General features: G+C 38.4%; 1 protein-coding gene across 2 annotated transcripts; it reads right to left on the minus strand.

The window, feature by feature from the left end:
- Window positions 1–1,007: 1,007 nt before the first annotated feature.
- slc6a22.2 (solute carrier family 6 member 22, tandem duplicate 2) lies at window positions 1,008–20,213 on the minus strand. 2 transcript variants are annotated; one of them, XM_065279886.2, is made up of 16 exons: window positions 19,911–20,213; window positions 19,395–19,473; window positions 18,928–19,115; window positions 11,976–12,110; window positions 10,685–10,825; window positions 10,502–10,595; window positions 10,284–10,416; window positions 8,209–8,343; window positions 8,001–8,104; window positions 6,131–6,255; window positions 5,757–5,869; window positions 4,185–4,322; window positions 3,382–3,484; window positions 3,081–3,181; window positions 1,819–1,989; window positions 1,008–1,456 (listed from the first exon to the last, which is right to left on the minus strand). In XM_065279886.2, exons 3-16 carry the CDS (start codon window positions 19,109–19,111, stop codon window positions 1,265–1,267), a joined length of 1,869 nt encoding a protein of 622 aa, XP_065135958.2. In that variant the 5' UTR covers window positions 19,112–19,115; window positions 19,395–19,473; window positions 19,911–20,213; the 3' UTR covers window positions 1,008–1,264. The 2 variants fall into 2 exon arrangements, with proteins under 2 accessions (XP_065135958.2, XP_065135956.2); XM_065279884.2 differs by having other exon boundaries at window positions 18,928–19,125; window positions 19,911–20,212.
- Between the last annotated feature and the right edge of the window lie 3,146 nt (window positions 20,214–23,359).

Here is a 23,359-nt window from a genome sequence, read left to right on the forward strand (position 1 = left end):
CCAATCTCAAACATTAGCCTGGATTTTACAGACAGAGTGACGTTTATGAGAATTCATAAAAGAAGAAACATAATTCTTACCCATAAAGCTCTCAATCAACATGGTAATAACAATCCTCGACTGACCACATATTTACAACTTGAGGGGACAATAAGTAATATTACAATCAACCATTGGAAAGCTAACATTGGTCGACCCCTGGTGTCTTTAATGGTAACTGCATATTGTAATAAATAAACCTATATTTTTTTGTCCCGTAGATGGCACCATTTCATTTATTCTGCATGAGTGATAGCCATTTCTCAAACGGGAGACTGCATCCTTCGCAGGTCGCATACGTCATAAAGACCGTTTAATTTCTAAATATTTACAATTATAAAGTTTAGTATTATACTAAGTTAGTCGTAAATTGTTATAATATGCTTAACTTCCGAACCTTGCTCAGTTTACTAAAATAAACCGTGCTTGATGATGACGTATGTAGCCCTGCAAATGCAACCTCCGGAGGATGCAGCCTTCCGTTTGATGAGTAAAAAACTTTACTTGTCCAGCAGATGGCGCATTTTCCTTTAAATTTAACATTTTAATAAAGTTTGTTCTCTTGTTCAGTGCAAAGTGTCCGGTTAATTTGTAAGGTCATTGTTGTCCTTTTGCACCGAGGGCAGGTTTATGGTTTTGGTATAGAACAAGGAAACGCCGAAATCTCGCGAGATGTTGGGTTTAAGGTTAGGTTTGGGGTAATAAGAATAAAAACACGGCTAGATGGGATACAGCTACAGCCTAAATCCCTTGAAATTTTTAGTTTAATTCAAGCTTTGTGGTTTGGATAAAACAGCGCCCATTTTTGGCGTTTGCTGTATCCCTTCTAGCCACAACCTCGATATATTCGATAATTTGGTGATGCATATTTTACCAAACAGCTGGCGTGATAAATCTTTGTTTGGCATTTTGTTTGTTGTCCGTTTTATCAGATCCTAACTAACCCCAAACAAAACAATAAACAAAAGTGACACAATAATTAAATATTTTATTCTGGTAAAAATAAGTGAACACAGAAAAAACTACTATCCACAAAATAGACAGTATTTCATCTTTTGTACATTTGTACACTACTTCATCCTGTCTTAAATTACTTATTATACATCTTCAAGAGAAAGCTGCAAAACATTACATATTCAATATGTTTTTTAAAACACTACTATGAAAAGTATTTATAAAAATAAGCCGTTACTGTTTGCTGTATGTTTGGTGTGTGTTGAAGAGATCAGATTGGGTAAGGACTATCATCCTGGACAGTTAGATGATTTCTCTCGGAGCGAGGTATTGAGTTTGGTGTGTGAACTGTGCGTAAAGTCAATAGGTCTGTGAAGGTCTCAAAAGTGTGAGTGTTTTGCTTCTGTTTAGGGTGTTTAGGATCTGGCAGGTCTTCAGCAGGGGTACACAAGATTTTTAGTCTCTGAAAAAAGGAACATTTCAAAATTGTAGGCACCAGGTGAATGATTATGATATTGTATAATGTATAAGTGTTACATAATATACACTATAGTGTATAATACTGTAATAGTAGAAGTAATAAGAGTAGCAGTAATTATATTAATAAAATTATCCATAATAACAGTAATATCAAGAATTAATACCAAAATATTCATTGCTGAAAAGAGGTCTGTGTACCGCTATAAATAGGCTATTACCACAATATGGTAGCATATTTAGTGTACAAGTAGGCTACTTACTATCTTACTAATAGAAAATAATGAATTGATCCTAGAATTGTTAATTGAAGCTGTCAATAAGAGTTTATAATTTTTAAACCTTTACCTGTCGCATAGATCCTGGTGTGTTGCAGACCACGTACATCATCCACACTGGAACCATCAGAGTGGAGGAAAGTGTGAAGAATGCCCCAATGGCATAACCCCACCAGGGGTACTCATACACATTGTTGAACTTCAGAGGGGTGTATTTTATCAAGGAGAAGATAAATGTTCCCTGGATACACACAAAAGAATGATCAGCAACTGGGAGCTGTTTGTTAAGTTTGCATGTTGTGTGTCTCTCAGCTTTTGAAGCATTGTCAGTTTATATACAGACACAAGTGACAAGTGTCAGATGCAGACATAAAAGTAGTGGTTGAAAAAAATCTAGGGCCTAAACTAGAGTCTAGTGATCTGAGGGTAGCATGAATGCATTTGGCCTGTCACTTTTATCCAATGTAATTTTTGTTTTATTTTAAAGGGACACTACACTGTTTTTGAAAAGATGCTCATTTTCCAGCTTCCCTAGAGTTAAACATTTGATTTTTATAGTTTTGGAATCCATTCAGCTGATCTCCGGGTCTGGTCTTAGCATAGCTTAGCATAATCCACTGAATCTGATTAGACCATTAGCATCGCGCCTAAAAAATAACCAAACAGTTTCGATATTTTTCCTATTTAAAACTTGGCTCTTCTGTAATTACATCGTGTACTGAGACCGACAGAAAAATAAAAGTTGCAATTTTCTAGGCAGATATGGCTATGAACTAAACTCTCATTCTGGCGTAATAATCAAGGACTTTGCTGCCGTAACATGGCTGCAGCAGGCGTAGTGATATTGTGCATTGCCCGAAAAATGTCCCCTTAGTATCTTTCAATAGCAGGGGACTATTTGCGGGCACTGTGTAATATCATTGCGCCTCCTGCAGCCAGAAGAGTATAGAAAATCACAACTTTTAATTTTCCGTTGGTCTTAGTACACGATGTAACTACAGAAGAGTCAAGTTTTAAATAAGAAAAATATTGAAACTCTTTGGTTATTTTTTAGCATGATGCTAATGGTCTAATCAGATTCAATGGATTATGCTAAGTTATGCTAAAAGTGGTTCCGCCAGACCCCGAGATCAGCTGAATGCATTCCAAAATGGTAAAACTGAATTGTTTAACTATAGGGGAGCTGAAAAATAAGAATATGTTCAGCTGTTGTGTGACCTGGGTATCCAACCTACAACCTTTCAGCTTTGTTAGGACCACGCCAGTTGTGCCAGAGGAACTGGTAATCAGTTTACAAATGGACTGATCTCAAGACATTGAAAGGATGCTCACTGTGCATATAACTGGTGTTAGATATTTCCAACAGCACTTCATGAAAGGCCATGGCCTGTATCCGATCATATCTTCAATGGCATCATACAGACGATCTGCCCCTAAAATACAAAACGTGTGGTTTTAGAAATTGTCATGTCTAAACTGTTACTTGAATTTAATGCCATTTTAAAATGTACCAAATACTGCTTTCTGAGCAGTACATAAACTTTTTCAACAGAGGGCGCCAAAACGTTTTCTGTCTCTAAATCAAATGAATTAGTCTCAAAAATGCTCTGCATGTTATATGTGTAATATTTACCGTATACCCATCCAACACAGATGGACTGTAGGATTGCAAAGGTAAGAAGGGTCATTCCACTACAGGCATAATAGTCAAACAGCTGGAAGACATACAGGCCGCCCTGAAAGTAAGAGACATTACTGACCAACAGCATCTACAGGAAAAAATTAACCCACTGTAGTGCACTTTAGGATTAACTAAGTGGGTATACTGCTGCCTCACAGCAAGGTTAGGTCAGGAGGCATTTCTATCCCAGACAGCAGACGACTCCAGGCCAGATCAGCACTGGATCGGCAGGTCCAGAACTTATTTGGTGAGGATCGTGACCTGAGTCGTCTGTTGTCTGGGGTTTGCACGTTTTCCCTGTGTCAGCGTGGATCTGGGTACCCCCGGTTTACTCCCACATGCCATACACATGCAGGTTAGATAAACTGGAAAGATGTCACATTGCCCCTCCCCCAATGTGTTTATGGGTCAACTTGTGTATGGATTAACAAGTTTTCACCATGAATATAGCCATACATGCTGGAATTGTGTTAATAATAAACAAACAAACTGTAGTGAATAGTATACTGTAGTGTATGAATTACTATGCTTTGTCAATGTATACTATGGTAGTCTGTTGTATTAACTATTGTAAGTTAATAAGCTATAGTAGAAACTGAAGTATACTTTGATATTTCTTATGGTAAGACGTCAAAGACGTTATAATATCTAAACTTATTTTAGTACAATACATTTTTTCATATAGGCAGACCCTACAGGTAAATTGTTGACTATTACACGGATCATGTCTTAAATCATTTAACTGTGACTCTCACCTCTGTTACCATAAGCAGACCAACAAGGAAGCTGGCAGAGCATATGAAAAGGAGAAGAAATTTACGCCGATGTCCAGTTTGAAAGAAAGATGGATACATATCTGTGATAGATGTTACCAGAGCTTCATGATACACAAACTGAGACAATAAGAGAAAAACAGCTGCTTTAGAATAAACAGGGTAACCATATGCTGTAATGTTATTGAATTCACCTTAACACATAAAGCATAAAGCAGTTAAAGCCATTTTGTTAACCTTCACTAATCTTAGCCAATGAAGTAGCATGCACCGATTTCCTGATTTCACCAAACCTCTGGCTCTGGTGATTGGTTTAAGTTTAAGCAATTTAAAGGTGCAGTGTGTAACTTTTAGAACGATCTCTTGACAGAAATGCAATGTAATATACATAAGTATATTGTCATTTTGCACCGCCATTGTAGCTTTACTAGGCATTTCAAAAGGTAGGGGTGAGCTGTGGACTGAGCCATTGGTTGCAATTCACAGTCTCACCACTAGATGCCGCTAAAAATCTACACATTGGACCTTTAAGTTAAAGGGACACTCCACTTTTTTGAAAATATGCTAATTTTCCAGCTCCCTAGAGTTAAACATTTGATTCTTACTGTTTTGGAATCCATGCAGCTGATCTCCGGGTTTGGCGCTAGCACTTTTGGCATAGCTTAGCCTTAGCACAATCTGATTAGACCATTAGCATCGCACTAAAAAATAACCGAAGAATTTCGATATTTTTCCTATTTAAAACTTGACTCTTCTGTAGTTACATCGTGTACTAAGACCGACGGAAAATTAAAAGTTGATTTTTTTAGGAAGATATGGCTAGGAGCTATACTCTCAAACTGGCGTAATAATCAAGGAATTTGCTGATGTAACATGGCTGCAGCAGGCGTAGTGATATTACACACTGCCCGAAAATAGCCCCCTGCTATTGAAAGTAACCAAGGGGAATTTTTTTCAGGCAGTGCGTAATATCACTACGCCTGTTGCAGCCATGTTACAGCAGGAAAGTCCTTGATTTTTACGCCAGAATGAGAGTATAGTTCTTAGCCATATCTGCCCAGAAAATCGCAACTTTTAATTTTCCGTCTGTCTTAGTACACGATGTAACTACAGAAGAGTCAAGTTTTAAATAGGAAAAATATTGAAACTCTTTGGTTATTTTTTTGCGCGATGCTAATGGTCTAATCAAATTCAATGGATTATGCTAAGCTATGCTAAAGTGTTAGCGCCAGACCCGAAAATCAGCTGAATGGATTCCAAAATGGTAAAAATCAAATGTTGAACTCTAGGAGAGCTGGAAAACGAGCATATTTAAAAAAAAATTAAATGTCCCTTTAAACATTAAGTACCTCTGGACTGAATGCAAGAGTCTAGCCTAGCGATTACAAATTACAATCGTATTGTTTTCAACAAGTATGTTTTATGCTGTATACACTATCGCAAAAACAATTGTGATTTCTGAAGTTAATTGTTTCAATATCTACAGTAAAATATGAACAATTAATCATGTAATTAAAAAAAGCATTTTAAAACTTGCTGTTAAAATTGTTTTACCTCACTGTCCAGTCCCAAAAATATGATCATGATGAAGAAAAAGACTGCCCATAACTGAGGACAAGGCATTAGAGCCACAGCACGGGGATATGCGATAAATGCCAAACCAGGACCTGCCACAAAAAAAACAACAACATATGTCATTAAATAAATCACCACTTTCCCTAGATTTTGTTTTTTATTTAAAAAGTTTGTCATGACTAATAAGTAGTGGGGCAAGTGACAATTGCAAATAATAATATATTTTGTATATAATATATAGTTGCTGTAGTACCTAAGGCCGACGCTATTTGGTTGAAAGGTGTAAACAATTTTAAGAAACCTAAATAAGTAAGGGGCTATATAGGACCTCAAGCCTTTGGTATGGTTTTTACCTGATTCAGCCACCATTGAAATATCCATCCCTTGTTCATCTGCCATGAAGCCCAGGACAGAAAAAATAGCAAAACCAGCCACAAAGCTAGTTAAGCTGTTCAGCAGACACAAGTATACACAGTCTCTAAAAGAGAAAAAAAAATTGCCTTTATATATTCAACAAATTTGCAATATTAAAGGTGACATAGAATGATTGAACGGGGTATTTATCCTTGTTCTGTGATGTGACATGTAGACAAAAAAATTTTTGTTTGTTGTTTGAGTCTATAATGCCTTAGAAGCTTCCTAAAAACCTCTCTCAGATAGCTCTATTTGTCACGGTGATCCGTGTCATGTTTTGTTTGTCTCTCCGATTACGTCACCTGGACATTCACGGACTGATTCATCACACCTGTTCCCTGTTAAGTGTTGTGTATTTATACTGCTGTCTGTTTCTCACCTGTCGCCGGATCATTGTCGTAACTTTCTTGTCTGTTCCTGTTGGTTTCTGTATTGGATGTTCCTGTGTTGCTCCTCGTGTTTTGTTTCTGTTCATTTTATATTAAATGTTATTTATTTCATGGTGAACCCTGCACTTGCGTCCTGATTCCTGTACCCAGTCAGGACAGAATGATCCGGCCAGACTGGACGCAGCGGGTTCACGGAGGGCGGCTCCCCCAGGAGTTTCGTCGAGGGGGAGTAGTGACATCGGGGTTCATTCCCCATCAGCCCCGATGTCTCTTGGGGACCACCGTGAGCGATCGCTCGCTCCTGCGAGCATGCGGGAGGAGGATCGGCCCAGGCGGTCCCCCAACGGTTGAGTCGTCGTCGACGGTCCCTCGGAGAACCACCATCCTGCTCGCAGGGGGATCCGGAACGGACCACGCCCGATCATTTCCCCGGGGTGGCTACCGTGAGAGGGTCTCCGTTTCCGCGAGGGGATGGGAGATGACTTCCGGGGGCAGCTGATCGTCGGCGATTCCCAGGAGGGGGGTAATTCGTCTGCCTCGGTTCTCGGAGCGATCGCTCTGGTTCTCCTGGCGCAGTCCGGCCTACCGTTCCTGTTGGTCTCATCCCGGCGGCTGCCGGCTTCGCCAGGGTCCCCAAGCCCTCCACCCCTCCCTTGGACTCTCGCTACCGGACTTTTGTGTTTGTTTTGTTTAGGTGAGTGTCTGGTAGCCACTCTTAGAGGGAGGGGTCATGTCACGGTGATCCGTGTCATGTTTTGTTTGTCTCTCCGATTACGTCACCTGGACATTCACGGACTGATTCATCACACCTGTTCCCTGTTAAGTGTTGTGTATTTATACTGCTGTCTGTTTCTCACCTGTCGCCGGATCATTGTCGTAACTTTCTTGTCTGTTCCTGTTGATTTCTGTATTGGATGTTCCTGTGTTGCTCCTCGTGTTTTGTTTCTGTTCATTTTATATTAAATGTTATTTATTTCATGGTGAACCCTGCACTTGCGTCCTGATTCCTGTACCCAGTCAGGACACTATTAGGGTGGGGGATTTTAAACAAGTGGTTTTTCACCTATTTGGCTCCCCCTACTGGCTTAACATGCAATCTCATTACTGATTGGCTGACTTTGCTGCCACTCAAAAAATGTAGTCAATTATTTTAAAGTGGAGGGGCAGTGAGATGCTTGTGATGTCATAAGCATCAGTTTTTCAGATTGGGCCGTTTTCTGGCTGACATTTCTAAAAGAGGAATTTCTATGAGACTGAGATGTTTAGCATGTCTAGCACTTTTTGTATGTTCATGAATGAGGGTAGACTACCATTATTCAACAAAGACAAGGTAAAAATAATTTTTAATTCTCTGTCCCCTTTAAGCATTCATAAAAAAATACAAATACATCACTAGTATTTTCTACAGTATGTAGTATACCTGTAACAGTTGTTGTCATATTTGTTATAGCTGCCCAAAGCGGTCAGCACTCCAGTACAAACTCCATAGGAGTAAAATATCTGGCTGCCTGCGTCCATCCACACCTAAAACAAAATATTTTGGAAAAAAGTCACAAAACAAACAGTATGAGCACATTTGTGTATACAAAATATGGGGGGGAAAAGGGCAAAAGAGATCAGCTCAGTGCCTGAGGGTCTGCGAGACGTGCTGGATCCGGGTACAGGTAGAAGATAATCCCATTCTTTGCTCCAGGAAGAGTAAGACCTCGAACCAGCAGCACTACTAACATTAAATAAGGAAAAGTAGCAGTGAAGTAGACCACCTGAGAACCGGAAAAGGAAGATCATTTCACTGTGAAGTGGTTCAGACTTGTAAATGTCCTGCTTTTTCTGTTTTCACTGCCCTTGCATTACAATTTTTATATGGAACTTCTCTACCATCATTTAAAGGTGCACTGTGTGACTTTGAAAAGGATCTCTTGACAGAAATGCAATATAATACACATAACTAAATTATTAGTGGTGTATAAAGACCTTACATAATGAACTGTGTTGTTTTTATTACCCTAGAATGAGCCGTTTTCATCTAAAAACACAGCAGGTCCCCTTGGAAGACACTTTGTCGCGCCACCATGTTTTTTACAGTAGCCCTAAATGGACAAACTGCTCTATAGAGCACGTTTTGTGACTATGTTGTTTCAGACGATGACGTGTTTGTCCTGTGGCTGCTATTGTAGCTTCACTATGTGCTTTGAAAGAGAGGGGTGAGCTGTGCACTGATCTGTTGGTTGCAATTCACAGTCTCACCACTAGGTGCCACTAAAATCCATGCACTGGTCCTCTAATCAAAGTAGACATCAAAGTACAGTGAGAGCGATTCAAAGCAGTACTATTGTTATACTCTCTGGATACTTTGGTCTTATACGCTGAACAATCTGCGCAGCTCTGTATGCAGAAGTAACGTCTTGCACGTCACTCTTTTTTTTCTGTTTTATTTAACATTATAATGTAATGGTTATAAAACTTTATTTCATTATGTCATTCATGAAAATGATTTGTGAGTCCTGTCATGTCAGATTGATTCCTACAGTAGGTAAAGAAGGTGTGCCTTCAAAGTGAAGCCTCTGGCTCTTTGATCGCCACCTAGTGGCTGGCTGCAGTACAGGTCATAAACCCCGCCCTCTCCATTCAAACAAATGGGACTCTGCTCTAAATAAAAAATTATTTACACTTATCACGCTGATATATGTTCAATTGTTAATTTTTAAGTTTAATTTTAGCTAGTAATTTGATGCTTTAGAAACAGGGCGTGTCGGTATAATTGCCGTGGTTGAATTAGGCGGGCGAGCGTTTGGGCGGAAGTTTGATACCGCGGCTCCGCCTCCTGCTCCACGGATGATTCCTTCTGCGCATGCCATGGCTCCAAACTGATGTTTTTATGTAACATGGTGCCGACCATGCTTCAATCCTTTTTTAGCTTCAATTCAAAAGAATGGAAGGAGGCGACTACACGTCATCCATCTTTTTTACACTCTAACCCTAACCCTAACCCTAAGCTCTGTATGCAGAAGTAACGTCTTGCACGTCACTCTTTTTTTTCTGTTTTATTTTACATTATAATGTAATGGTTATAAAACTTTATTTCATTATGTCATTCATGAAAATGATTTGTGAGTCCTGTCATGTCAGATTGATTCCTACAGTAGGTAAAGAAGGTGTGCCTTCAAAGTGAAGCCTCTGGCTCTTTGATCGCCACCTAGTGGCTGGCTGCAGTACAGGTCATAAACCCCGCTCATGCTCTCATGGCGTTACTAATGCTGAGTTCCAGGCAAGCTGTAATCCGTAAATCACGACTTCAAAACCATGACTCACGACTCTGAACTGAGAGTACATCAATCTAGTACGAGTTTACTGGTGGGAAGTCACGGGTTTGACTGCCGTTCCAGTGCACTTTCATAGGTAGAAGGTTGTAAAAACACGGGTTACAGGCTGCCTGGAACGCATACTTCCAGTTCAGAGTCGTGAGTCGTGGTTTTGAAGTCGTAATTCACGGGCTCAAAAACCTGCCTGGAACGCAGCATTAGCTACGCCGTTGCTGTTTAGAGACCTCAAGTGGCGAAAATTACATATTGCACCCTTAAGAGTAGTACATTATTTGTTTCCGTTCACTTTATGTTGTGCAATTTTAAAGGTTTTAAGTGCTCACCTACAAGGTCAAGGTCCCTTTATTTATATAGCACCTTAAAACAACATTTCTACTGACCTTGCCCGTGGACTTCACTCCCTTCCACACACAGAAGTAACAGATGATCCAGGCCAACAGGAGGCATAGTGCCAAGTCCCACCGAACATTACCAATCTGTTCTATTCCCTCTGACAAGCCCAAAATTCGCCTCCTGCAGAAATAATGAAAATTTGGCTTTGCGATTTATTTGAGCCTTTTATGTGAGCCATTATAGTGAGTTATTTTAATCAACTTACTCCCAAAACTCAATAACAGGTGATGTTGTTTTCTCTGACGAATATTCGGTGATGTTGTTCGTGATGTTGCTCTTGACGAACTCTTTGCAGTGCTCTATGATGTAATGAAAGCAAAGTTACACAACATCAGATAACTACTACAATACACTAACTATCAATCATCATTTGTAGCATTTGCTGTACCTGTGTTCCAGTAGTTTTTGCAGCTGGCCCATGGCAGTTCTGAGGTAAAGGAAGAGAAGAGGTAGAGAAATGCCCAAGCAAGAATAATAATGTAATAGACTCCGGTATAGAGGACGACAACTTGGCTACCATAACCGAGTCCTGTAAACAAACATAGGCAAAGTAAACAGTATCAGTACAAAGTACTTGGAAAAAAACAAAAGTGTTTTTGGTAAGTCACCTGACAAGAACTCTCATAGTAAATTAGCATAAATTATTCATTAAATGACAGTTGCGGCTCATGACTGCTCATCCGAGGGGCGCAAATTCAAAATAAGTGTTTTCTGAGTGTCATGTGTGTTGCTTGCATTTTCGAAATATGTGTGTGTTGCGTCATGTTAACCATGTGCATCACGTGTTTTGTCAAAATAAGTGCCTGCTGCACACGCGTCAAAACCGTTTATGATAACAGAGACGCTCACGTTCACAAAATACACACAAGACACTCCCTTAAAGGGACAGTAAGTAGGATTTTAAGTGTTTTATCAATCAAAATCAACGTCTTTATTCATAAATATGTCCTCATTGGTGTCAAATTACCTCTGCCGATGATCTGACTTTTCTTTGTAAGCTTAGAATTTCTTCTATTTACTTACATTGCACTGGTAAGTCCAAGTCCGCAATATTGATAAACTATAATAGCCAAGAGGGATAAAAAGCACTATCCTACAAACACGTTTCCACAATGCGTTTTCGTTCAGAACACGTTAACCAGCTGAAAAGGACAATGAGATCAGTGAGTACATAACGGCTACCGTAGTTGCAACATGCATTTGGAAAAGCAAGGCACTAGAGAGCAATATTCGTTTGAATGCAAAATACATTTTCACCACTAGATGGGGGTAAATCCTACTTATTGTCCCTTTAACAATAAACTCTGATTACGTATGAGATCATGCAAGTATTTGCCAAACGCGAGCGTCTCTTTTATCATAAACCCATTAGACGCGTCTGCAGCAGGCACTTATTTTGACAAGACACGTGATGCACACAGGATCTCTCGACGCGCAGAACACACATTTTGAAAAAAGGAACCACAAACATGACGGGCTACATACATGTTATGATGAACTTCGCATCCAGCGCCCTTGAAAAAAGAAGTCACCGGCCGCCACTGTTAAATGATCAACTAAAATGATATTATATTCAATTAATAACACAAAAATGAAAGGGAACAAATAATTGGGATGATTTGTTGACAATATTGGAACAATTCAATAATCCAGGCTTGTAGAATTACAGCGTTGCCTACCTTCAAAAAGCGGGCAGATTTTTCTCCAACACGTGATTCCACCTTGACTGGTGTACTGACCCAATGACGTTTCCAAAAAGAACAGTGGAATCCCACAGGTGATGAGAAACAATATATATGGCACAAAAAATGCCCCTATATGACAATCAGAATGGAAATGACATGAGGATTGTGTGTTTGGGATCTACAAACACATAAAAGCACTGTGATAGATATTAGCTCTTTGAAAAGTGTGTGTATTCGAGAGATGACTCAAGAGTACATCTGTGTTGTATTTCATTTCATATTCTTTACTAGTTTTTATACATTAAGTGTATTAGTTATATATTCATCTTATTCTATTTAGTTATTCTACTTTTTTAATGTTGTTTAAATCTTATCTTGGCACTGTATTGTCTTCACAGTAGGGGAGAGTGGGGTAAAGTGAGACATTTTTTACATTTGCTCCCCTCTAAGCGAGCTAAAATGATATATCAGTCAAATTTACACATTTCCCATTAATTCAGGATGTTTCCTAGCTATGGAAATTACCAGAATGTATTCAGGACGAAGAGCAGTGAAAATATGATTGTTTTAAAAAAAGTGGTCTTGTGTCTCACTTTACCCCAGCTTAGGGGTAAACTGAGACAGACCAGAAAAATCAAGGGGGTAAAGTGAACCAGCTCGGGGTAAACTGATCCACTTACTTTTTACACTCTGAAACTACCATAACAGCACATATTGTAACAGATAAAATCCTGACGGCTAGCTTGACAACCACTCATTTCAGAACTAATGTTGGACTAGTAACAGAATCAAGGGGATTGGTCAATTAAGAACATTATTTTTCTAAACACTTGAAAGTACAGTAACTCTGAACCAAAATCAAATACAACATAACATAATTCAAAAGTTATATTTTTTGGCCAGTTTTTGCCTTTATTTAACAGTGAGTTTTTGAGAGGACAGGAAAGTACAGGGAGGAGAGAAGGGTATTGGATCTGCAAATGACCACGAGCCGGGAATCGAACTCCCAGAAAGTGTGAAAGCACCACATGTCGGAGCGCTGCCCACTGTAGACCATTGGCTCCGACAATTCAAATTTTTTTAATTAACATTCAAATGACATATAGAACCAGTTAGATTAAAACGCAGTCTGGGGGTCAGAACAAAGGACCCCTAGAGCCAGCTAGTGTCTTCGGGTCAGCGCAAAAGACAATCAGAACCATCTATCGATATTTCTATCCCTTGCAGCTGCTCTTACTGTGGGTTCACACCAGACGTAGATAGATAACAATTTATTTGATATGGACATAACAATCACATTGGACAAACCAGATGCATTGTTAAAGTGTTTTAGCACGAGTGCTAATTCGCAACACTTGTCCAGACGTGAGTTCAACGATTTGTGCAAGTAGATTACATTCAAAGTTAATGCAAAGACACGATCAGACGCATCCTCGCCTGGGGCGATGCGAATGACACCATATGAGCGGAGCATTTGCCGCGAAAACACGCACTATTCACCTCAAACATGTCTTCGCCCAAGTTGAAAATATTTATCTCGAACGAAAAATTTGCATGACACAATGTTAAATCCCGTGAGTAATCTAGAGTGAATAATGCTACGTACACACCAAATGCGGGGCAGTGCGTTACTTGATCTAGATTACTCGCAGGATTTAACATTGTGTAATGGAATTTTTCGCTCAAGTTGAATATTTTCAAATTGGGCGAAGACATGTATGCGGCGAATAGCGCGTGTTTTCGTGGAAAACGCGCCACCCATATCACGTCATTCGCATCGCCACATGCGAGGACGTGTCTGATTGCGTCTTTGCATTGACTTTGTATGTAATCTACTTGCGCAAATTGTTGAACTTGTGTCTGGTGTGAACCCACAGTACCATGATGCCTCGCGTTTGGTGTGTACATAGCATTAGAGAATTCTTTCCTTCCTTGACCTAAGCAGCTGCACTCTCCATCTCCTCAAGGGGTGTTTGTCCCCAGGCTGTCTTCCTGGTGTATTGACTAGGCATAATGGTTTTTCTGCAATGTTTATAACATTAAAAATAAAACATATGTAATGTAATATTACATTAAAATATGTTTTAGACTAAACTGAACTTGTGCCTCATGTCTCACTTTACCCCACATCATTTGTCTCACTTTACCCCACCACCACATTTTGGAAAAAAACTCTCTCTCTTGGAAATTCAGGCTAATCTTCAGCTAGCATCAACACAAGGTTTTATATGTTGGTAGTTCATAAACATGTGTGATATAAGTTTTTCTACCTGAATCAATTTGCTTTGGCACAACAGTTGATTAAGTTGACAGCAAGAAAATTTACTTTTACAAGCAAAAAATATATTTTTGTGAAAAAAACATGTCAACTACAGCAGCATGAGGTCCTGTCCTTCATGGCCAAGGGGAAATTTGAGGGGCTTAAAAACATAATGGTCATAGGACCACAAATGTGTTCAGTTGCCTAGATACAGGGGGTGTCTCACTTTACCCGATGTCTCACTTTACCCCACTCTCCTGTTGGAAACTTTTTTAGCGAAGACCAGGAGACTTGGATTTCCTCGAGCAGTAGTCTTTATTGCAGAAAGCGTTCTTGGAATCAGAGCATAGAGCTCGGGGAGCTGCAGTAACCAAGTCTGACTTTGGGTATACATGCATTACATTTAAAGCCATTCGAAGGGGGCAGTCCCTTCAGATGGAAACAATGCCTTTAGATTACAATATAAACATGAAAGAGAGGTTACAGTCAGGCAAGAAAGGACAGCTGTAAACGCATTCCTGATCATCCCCCTTTGATCAGATAACCATTACGGCAGGATGGGGTCTGTGTAAACGCATCCCAGATCATCCCCCTTTGAGTAGATAACAAATGGTCAAATGCCCTTTGAAAACAAAGGCATGCATTCCACCTAATAGCTTCCATTACCTTGCTGTTTCTTTCATATTTAGGTGAACAGATACATATGATAATAATTAACAAAACAAAAACAATAACTTCAAATTATATTTCAACAATTCCCCCTTTGAGAGTTCTAAATAACTCTCACATAATTTAATTCTAAATCTTCATAAGTCCATTCTTTGACATATGTTGGTTAACATAATGTCCCATCTTCTAGTCTTGTAACATTGGAAGTTACAGTCAAATTTGACGTGTGTGAATTGGTACAGAATATCATGATTCTGTTTTTTTTTTCTGGAACCAAAACTGTATACTGAAAGTTCTGCAGTCCTTGAATGGAGATGCGTTGTGTTTTGCTGCTAACAGTCGTTTCAGATGTTACAGTATGTAGATTTTTGACACTCCAAATTCTTTGCGAAATGACTCTTTTGTCCACACTGCTGTCCGGGGTGACTCACACCAGGGTGTCACTGTCATATCCAGTATCTGCAACACAAAAAGAAAGACACCAAAGAGCAGTATTCTATTCAAAACATTTTAAATTTGAACATCTTGTGATCATATAGTTTTAACTTCCTTGTGATCGTATAGCCTTAACATCATTGTGATCGTATAGATTTTTATTTTTTTACCCTAGTCTGTTTTAGTTTGACACCTAAGGACCTGGTGAGGTGAGGATGAACTACATGAGGGGAAAAATCTATGAGGGAATCTTCACCACAGGGTTTGGCCCCCGACGCTTATTGCATTCGGTTCTGCCCTGGGCTCCTCACTGGTCCATGTGTCCTAGTCTGTCCCTGTCAACATGAGAGCTATCAACATCTTAAATTCTAAATAAACTCATCCCCCTTTTAAACTGTAAAATAAATTCTTCAACAACAACAACAAAATCCTCTAAAGAAACATCAGTCATAGTAGACATCATCCAGATTTCATCCTTGTAAAATTTAATACAACAATAATCTCTCAAAGCCATAATGATTAGACCCTTAGCAAGTTGCCCCACAGATTAGGTGTAGAAGGGAGGGGCTGCTTTAGTATTGTGAGCAGGCTTTGTAAGAGCTGAGAAACACTGTTAATTTCTCCAAGTATCTTTTTGCCTTTCCTACACTCTTTTAAATAATGCCCTTGCTTCCCGCAGTAGTGACATTTGATTTCTCTCCTAAAACATTTATTTGGCCCACTTTCTTTGCTAGCCTTATTCAGCAATGCTGCTGCTATTTTGACATTTGTCTTAACATCAGAATCTCGTTCCCAAGTGGTTAATCTGTCCAAATTGCCTCTCAAAGTTGCATTAGACCATGTTAGGTCTAGGAAGGGCAGAGCATTTCTGTATTCAGATAATAGACCATCAAACCATGAGCGGACTAGTGGTCCTTTATCATTTAATACATCATCAGGATTATTTGCTATCCCACTGTATGCTGCAGCTGACTGACAAAACCTTTCTGTGTATTCACTCACAGTTTCATTTTTTCTTTGCACACAACTAGTGATCTTAGTCCAATCAACCTTTGGTCCAACAATGTCCTTCAGTATGGCTAACACTCCTTCTCTTAACCCATCTTTATTTGCATCCTGTAACTCATAACTTTTAACAGCAGTTTCAAAAGTACTGAATTCTGATTCAGACAAAATTTGTGACATAAGCTGCAGTATGTTAGCTAAAGACAAGTCATACAAACGGATTTTTCTGGACAGTGCTCCTCTGAACTCAGAAAAATTAGCATGTGCGGATGGCAAACTCTCAGCAAGTCTATCTATTGTTTCTGGAGCTACATCTTGTATCTGGACTACTGACATTGAAGGAAATGTAGTTCCAACATTTTCACTTTGAGCCTTTTTCCTTGCTCCACACACCTTAACTGAATCACATGCTTTGTCACTTGTATTATTTCTGTGATTAACACAAACACTATGTTCCTGTCTAACAGACTGTAAGTCAGGATGAACATCTGAGTGTTGTTTCTGATTGTCTTCTAGTGAAGACATGTCATGGCCTATCTTCTCATTAGGAGAGAGAGCATGAGAACACAAATCTTGAATTTTCTTCTCTAGTATTGCAATACACTCAGTTTGCTTTGCAGCTAAAGCCAAACTGTATTCTCTGTAACAGTAGATAATGCCTTTTGTGTTGTTCTTTCTAACACAGGCCCCCAAAACTTTCTTACACTCTTCAAGAGTCCACGTCCTATCTGGATCAATACCAAATTTCTGTGTTAGATTCTGTCTAACTGATTCTGACACAATAGAATCCATGTGATTATTCAGGATTGAGCTAAACTCATTGTCTGACCATAAAGGGGTTGCAAGTCCACCTTTCTCAGTTGTGGGAATCAGTCTAGGATGCCTTTTAACCATTATTTCCTTAAAGTGGATTTCTTTTAATAGACAAACACTGTTGTTAATCTCTCCCACAAATTAGAGGATAGCCCAAATTCTGGATGAGCTATTTGCTTTTATTCATCTGTAGCCTTCTCTGATACACAAAAGACACACCAAGCTTCTTCTCTGACCAAGGAGAGGATAACCAAATTCTTCTCTGCCTAAACAGAGGATAACTAAACTTCTTCTCTGATAACCAGAGGATAACCAAAATTTCTTCTCTGATAAGCAGAGGATAACACAAATATTAGCACATTATGCTAATCTTCCCTGCCTAAACAGAGGGTAAACCAACATTTGTTAACAGAACCCTGCAGCTGTTTGTTAACACAAACACATGTACTGGTCTGTAGAGGTTCTTTTGATAGAGTGACACTCACCAAATCAAAGTTGAGCTGAAAAATCAGTCTGGCGTGATGTTTGTAGATATTTGGTGAAATGAGAATCTCTATCCGGGTCACGGCACCATCTGTTGGAAACTTTTTTAGCGAAGACCAGGAGACTTGGATTTCCTCGAGCAGTAGTCTTTATTGCAGAAAGCATTCTTGGAATCAGAGCATAGAGCTCGGGGAGCTGCAGTAACCAAGTCTGACTTTGGGTATACATGCATTACATTTAAAGCCATTCGAAGGGGGCAGTCCCTTCAGATGGAAACAATGCCTTTAGATTACAATATAAACATGAAAGAGAGGTTACAGTCAGGCAAGAAAGGACAGCTGTAAACGCATTCCTGATCATCCCCCTTTGATCAGATAACCATTACGGCAGGATGGGGTCTGTGTAAACGCATCCCAGATCATCCCCCTTTGAGTAGATAACAAATGGTCAAATGCCCTTTGAAAACAAAGGCATGCATTCCACCTAATAGCTTCCATTACCTTGCTGTTTCTTTCATATTTAGGTGAACAGATACATATGATAATAATTAACAAAACAAAAACAATAACTTCAAATTATATTTCAACACTCCCCTATAGATACGGGTTTTCAGTGGTTGCTATCTCAAGGTTTTTTGTAACGTAACAAGAATGTTGTGAACAGTAAATTTCCACTGTCTGTGTTTGGTATGATACACCTGCTAAATCAGCCTCTAGTCAGGCGACTATCGACAACGCTAACCTGAGTATTGATTATTCACCATATTTATATTATTATCACTACGTCTCCTGACTGCTGTTTTCTCATTTATCTTTGTATCTGCCTCATTATTGATTTGAAGTATACTATTAACTCAGAACAGAGTAAACTATTTTGAGTATGGACTCTAATTAGATCAATAATATCTGCAAACCATATTCAGTGGGATGTCCATCTATAGACGGTTTCATCGCGCGTGCGCTGACGCGATACACGTCTGGATCCGAACTTTACTTCCGGTTTCGTTTTTTTAATGGTCTGACTAGTTGCTAAACTGATCTCTTGAACAAATGCCTCGTCGAAAATAACAAATGTTTTGGTTTCCTATGTAATCTATGTGTTGTTGTTTTTTGCTTGTTATATAACTAATCTACGTTTAAAGAACGTTGTTGTTATTTATTCTTAGCGGAGTTTACCGGAAGTTACGTGCGGACCACGACAGCCGCTTGTTATTGCTGAAACCGTCCATAATTTTGTCGTAGTCGTCAGGACCCATCGACGGTGATTGTTCTCTTTACTCACCTCCTCCATTCTTGTAGCACAAGTAAGGAAACCTCCACACATTTCCCAAGCCAATGATGTGACCCGCTACAGCCAGAAGAAACTCCAGTTTATTTGCCCACTGTTCTCTTGCCTGAGTTTTAGGCTTGGGCTGCACAAGGGCACCAACCCCATTCATCAAGTTTAACCTCACTTCAGGCTCCATGATGCTACGTGATGCTATGGTCAAATTGATAAAACTTAAAAATTTTAAGTGCAACAAGGAATTTTTACAGTGCAACAACTTCAACTGAAGAACATCAAAAGCCATCTCCAAAAATTCATTCATAGATACAATCTAAAAGATTACATTGCGTTCAGTGTGTGAAAGTACACTTTTTAAAAACATGCTTAACATAAATTTACATACACACAGAGAGGGAAACAACTCACAGATCTCTAAATTATGATAATCTGATTATGTTACGCTATTAACTAATATTACTTACTCGAAGGTCTGTGGGGTAGTTTTTTGTTCGCATTTAACAAGAACTCACTTGGTAAACACTGTCATCAATGAATGAATTCCTATAACAAAAATGGATGTTTAAACTAAATATAAAATAATAGCATATTTATTAGCTTTTAATTTATTTTTCAAAGACAGAGGTTTTCTGTCATTGTCAAACACACTTCCACACCCATACAAATAAAACATACTTTAAAACCCAAAATAAAGGTTATATCTCATTAGAAAATCAAAAAACAGGTTTTTCTAGACAACCTTTTTTTTCCAGTCTTTTTCACAGGTTGTGGATGCTTACCCTTGGTAGCTGTTTTTGTGAAACTCAAATATTATTGCACAATTTTTCATGTATGAATAAGTGCTAAATAAATTCAGGCATGGTTGTACTAAGTGTAACTAAAACTATGCCTGTTTTTGTTTTGTTAAGAACACTAGTGTCTCGGATGTGTTTGACAATTGAGCATTATGTAATAAGAATAAAGTAATCAGTATACTATACCTGCAGTATGTGAGGAGTCTGTGTTGGTTGTCCCCTTCATGCAGTGGCTGTATCTAGGTTAGCAATTCAAAATAATGTCCTCAGAGACCATCAAACTAAACCAAAGGAGTGGCCAAACCGGCTCCAAGGGCTCCCGTAAAAGGACTATTGGTCCTGGGCTGTTGGTCTAAGCAGGTTTAATGTTCACGGCTATAGAACTAAGTTGTAAGAGTAAACAAGCCCATGTTGGGATCAAAACTTTGTGTTTTGTGTTTAATTACGTATCACCCTGTTTTCTAACATGGTTTCCTAGAGATAACAGAAATTTCTTATCAGTGAAGCAACCTTTTTCTCTTTCTAGCCATTTCTGTCTCTTTATCTTTAAAAACATGCAGAATGCCTAAAGTGATTCTTTACTGATCTAACTAAAATTGACTCTGCTGTATTTAAGGCCTGGTTGACCACAATGTTGTTCCTGAAGAATTTCACCTGCGAGTTTCCTCCAGTATCCGTTGAATTAGTAACTAAACACCCGGCATCTGCATTGACAAAGCATTCGGGAAGGAAAAATGTTGAAATTCCAGATTCGAATGTGTTCTGTTGGTTTAAATGCTAGAATGTAATAAAAGGTTATTACGAAATGTTAAGATTGCCCTTATGGACAAACCCAACCATCGGGTTAAACTTTACCTGTGCTGGGTTGTTTCAAGGTATTTTCTAATAATTTGAACCAATGGATGTTTGTATATTTTTTACCCAAAAACAACCCAGTATTTTTAAAGTGTGTTAATGTACAGACATTTAAGAGTACATAATGTGTAGGTCATAACATTTTAAGGATTCAGAATACCTGGAACTAAATTATTGTTACTGTTAACACCAACTAAACAACACTAGGTTTAGGCTCATAAACAATAAATGAAATATACAAGTTAGTTTTTTTTTTAACTCATTTTGGTCTATGATATTAAATTTCATGTTAGGGGCGATATTATTGGTGAATATTACAATATTTTATTTCTGTCAAAATATAAATAACAGGCGAATTTTACAAGGGGTCTTTATACAATCAACAGTGACCTCTAATGGTGGACTTATGTATCTGCGTTAACCCAATGACAGGCCTGTTTACAGTACATCAAATTACATTATAAATTTAGCTTAAAGAAAAATTTAACAATTCGTGACACCATTACTTTTTGTCTATATTATTTTACATAATTACTTAACATCATATAAAAAATAGATTGTGAAATGTACTCCCAAATGTACTCAGTTTGTTCCATAATAAAACATTTGCAATAGTCAGGGGGGGAAATGCTTTTTTAGTAAAAAAAGGTCTCTCTCTCTGTCTCTCTCTTTATCTCTTTCTCTCTCTTTCTCTCTCTCTCTCTCTCTCTCTCTCTTTATGTATATATATATACATATGTGTGTGTATGTAAACAAATGAGACTTTAAGGATGTGTGGGCTTTTACTCTTTTACTATTTTAAGCTAAAAGTAGCTCTAAGAAATAGTGCCTTATTCAGACTAAAATATCTTCTTAACATGTTTCTGTTATTCAATCTCCCTTCAGTGGTAGAGCCAGAAGGTTGTTTGGGGTGGTACTGGACCCCCTGACATCTGACTGGCCACCCCAGGGTGCAACCCCGAATGTAATGCGCTATTTTCACTCCCTAATGTGAAGCAATCAGTAATCATAAGATTTATTCATGTTTTTTATATACAGGGTTACACATCGTTTTCTTGCATGGACACTGGACCCCCTAAAATAGCCTTGGCCACCCCCTGGTGACCCTTATTTATAAAATTCTAGTTCCGCAACTGTCTGACTAAACAAGACCAAATCTCTTTTTACATTTGAAAGAAACCACTGTAAGCACAAACCCTAAACACACATAAACAGGTTTTTCTGTGGCAGCTGCCATGAAGTTCAGGCAGTACCTTTGAAAGGGGGCAGGGTTTCGTTAAAGTCACCTCCAATCTGGCCTCTCCTTATGTGACAATAGCAACAGCAGGCATATAAACATAAGGTAAAGAAATAACAGGTGATTAATGCACAGGATACAGGAACAATGCAGACATAAAATACTAAGAAAAAATGATATATTAAGGAAGTGCATGCATAATAAAATAGTATGCTTATAGTAGATTTCTTTTTCTGGCTGATAATTGTCCAAACACAAAGGAACCCACATAGAAAAATGTTTACAAAAAGTTTAACAACAGAAAAGTCTCTTTTTCTACAACCAAGTAATTATTTGAAACTTGTCAGATGTCTCACATTGTGATCAATACCTTGTTCATGATTCTGCAACAAGCAGATCACCTATGGAAACACCCATGTCGAATAGTGTGTTGTGTAAAAAACGCATCAGCTAAATCATTTTTACATTTAAAGATGACATTTCACAAGACTTCTTTTTAACATGTAAAATGAATATTTGGTGTCCCCATGTGAAGAATGTGAAGTTCTCGCATAAAATACCATATATAGATCATTAATTATAACATTGCCACTTTGTAGGTGTGAGCAAAAATGTGCAATTTTTGTGTGTGTCTTTTAAAATGCAAATGAGCTAAACTCTGCACTAAATTGCAGTGTCGTGGTTGGATAGTGCAGATTAAGTGGCGGTATTATCCCCTTCTGACATCACAAGGGAGCTAAATTGCAATGATCTATTTTTTTGACATGCTTGCAGAGAATGGTTTACCAAACCTAAGTTACTGGGTTGTTCTTTTTCACTTTTTCTAGGTGGATAGAAGCACTGGGGACCCAAATTTCGCACTTAAAAATAAAAAAGTCAGATTTTCATGGTATGTCACCTATAAGAATAAATGAAATAATTTACATACTAAATAAATACTTTATTCAAACAATTTACTTAAAGGGGCAATAGAATTAAAATATGACTTTTCCATGTTTAACTGCTCTAATTGGGTGCCCAGTGCTTCTATCATCCTAGAAAACATCAACCCATTAACTTAGTTTTGGTAAACCATTCTCTACAAGCACAAAATAGGTTGTTGATATTTGGCTCTCCTTATGATGTCATAAGGAGCTCTTATTATAATAATACCACCCCTTAATCTGCACTATCCAACCACAGCACTGCCATTTAGTGCAGAGAAAAAGAGAGAGAGAGAGGAAATAATTCACAGCACAATTGAGTTTCAATTGTAACAAACCACCATCATTGTGATCAGTGTTTGAATTTCATCAGCTCATTTGCATTTTAAAGGACACACCCAAAACAGCACATTTTTTCACACACCTACAAAGTGTCAATTTTAACATGCTATAGTTAATTATTTATATGGTATTTTGAGCTAAACCTTCACATAAGTGCTCTGGGGACACCAAAGATTTATTTGACACCTTTAAAAAGTCTTGTGCCATGGCCCCTTTTAATAAGCAGGTGTGCCAGGACCATTGTTGGACACAATTTTTAAAAAAGTAAAATAATAATG

Source organism: Paramisgurnus dabryanus, chromosome 7 (assembly GCF_030506205.2).
Source record: "Paramisgurnus dabryanus chromosome 7, PD_genome_1.1, whole genome shotgun sequence".
NCBI lineage: Eukaryota > Metazoa > Chordata > Actinopteri > Cypriniformes > Cobitidae > Paramisgurnus > Paramisgurnus dabryanus.

Coding starts and splice junctions, on each gene's coding strand:
- slc6a22.2 (XM_065279886.2), bottom strand. CDS start 19,111: ATGGAGCCTGAAGTGAGGTTAAACTTGATGAATGGGGTTGGTGCCCTT. Junction 10,826..11,975: donor AATCTGCCCGCTTTTTGAAG/GTAGGCAACGCT, acceptor GTTTGTTTACAG/GACTCGGTTATGGTAGCCAA. Junction 1,990..3,080: donor TAACACCAGTTATATGCACA/GTGAGCATCCTT, acceptor GTGTGTATCCAG/GGAACATTTATCTTCTCCTT.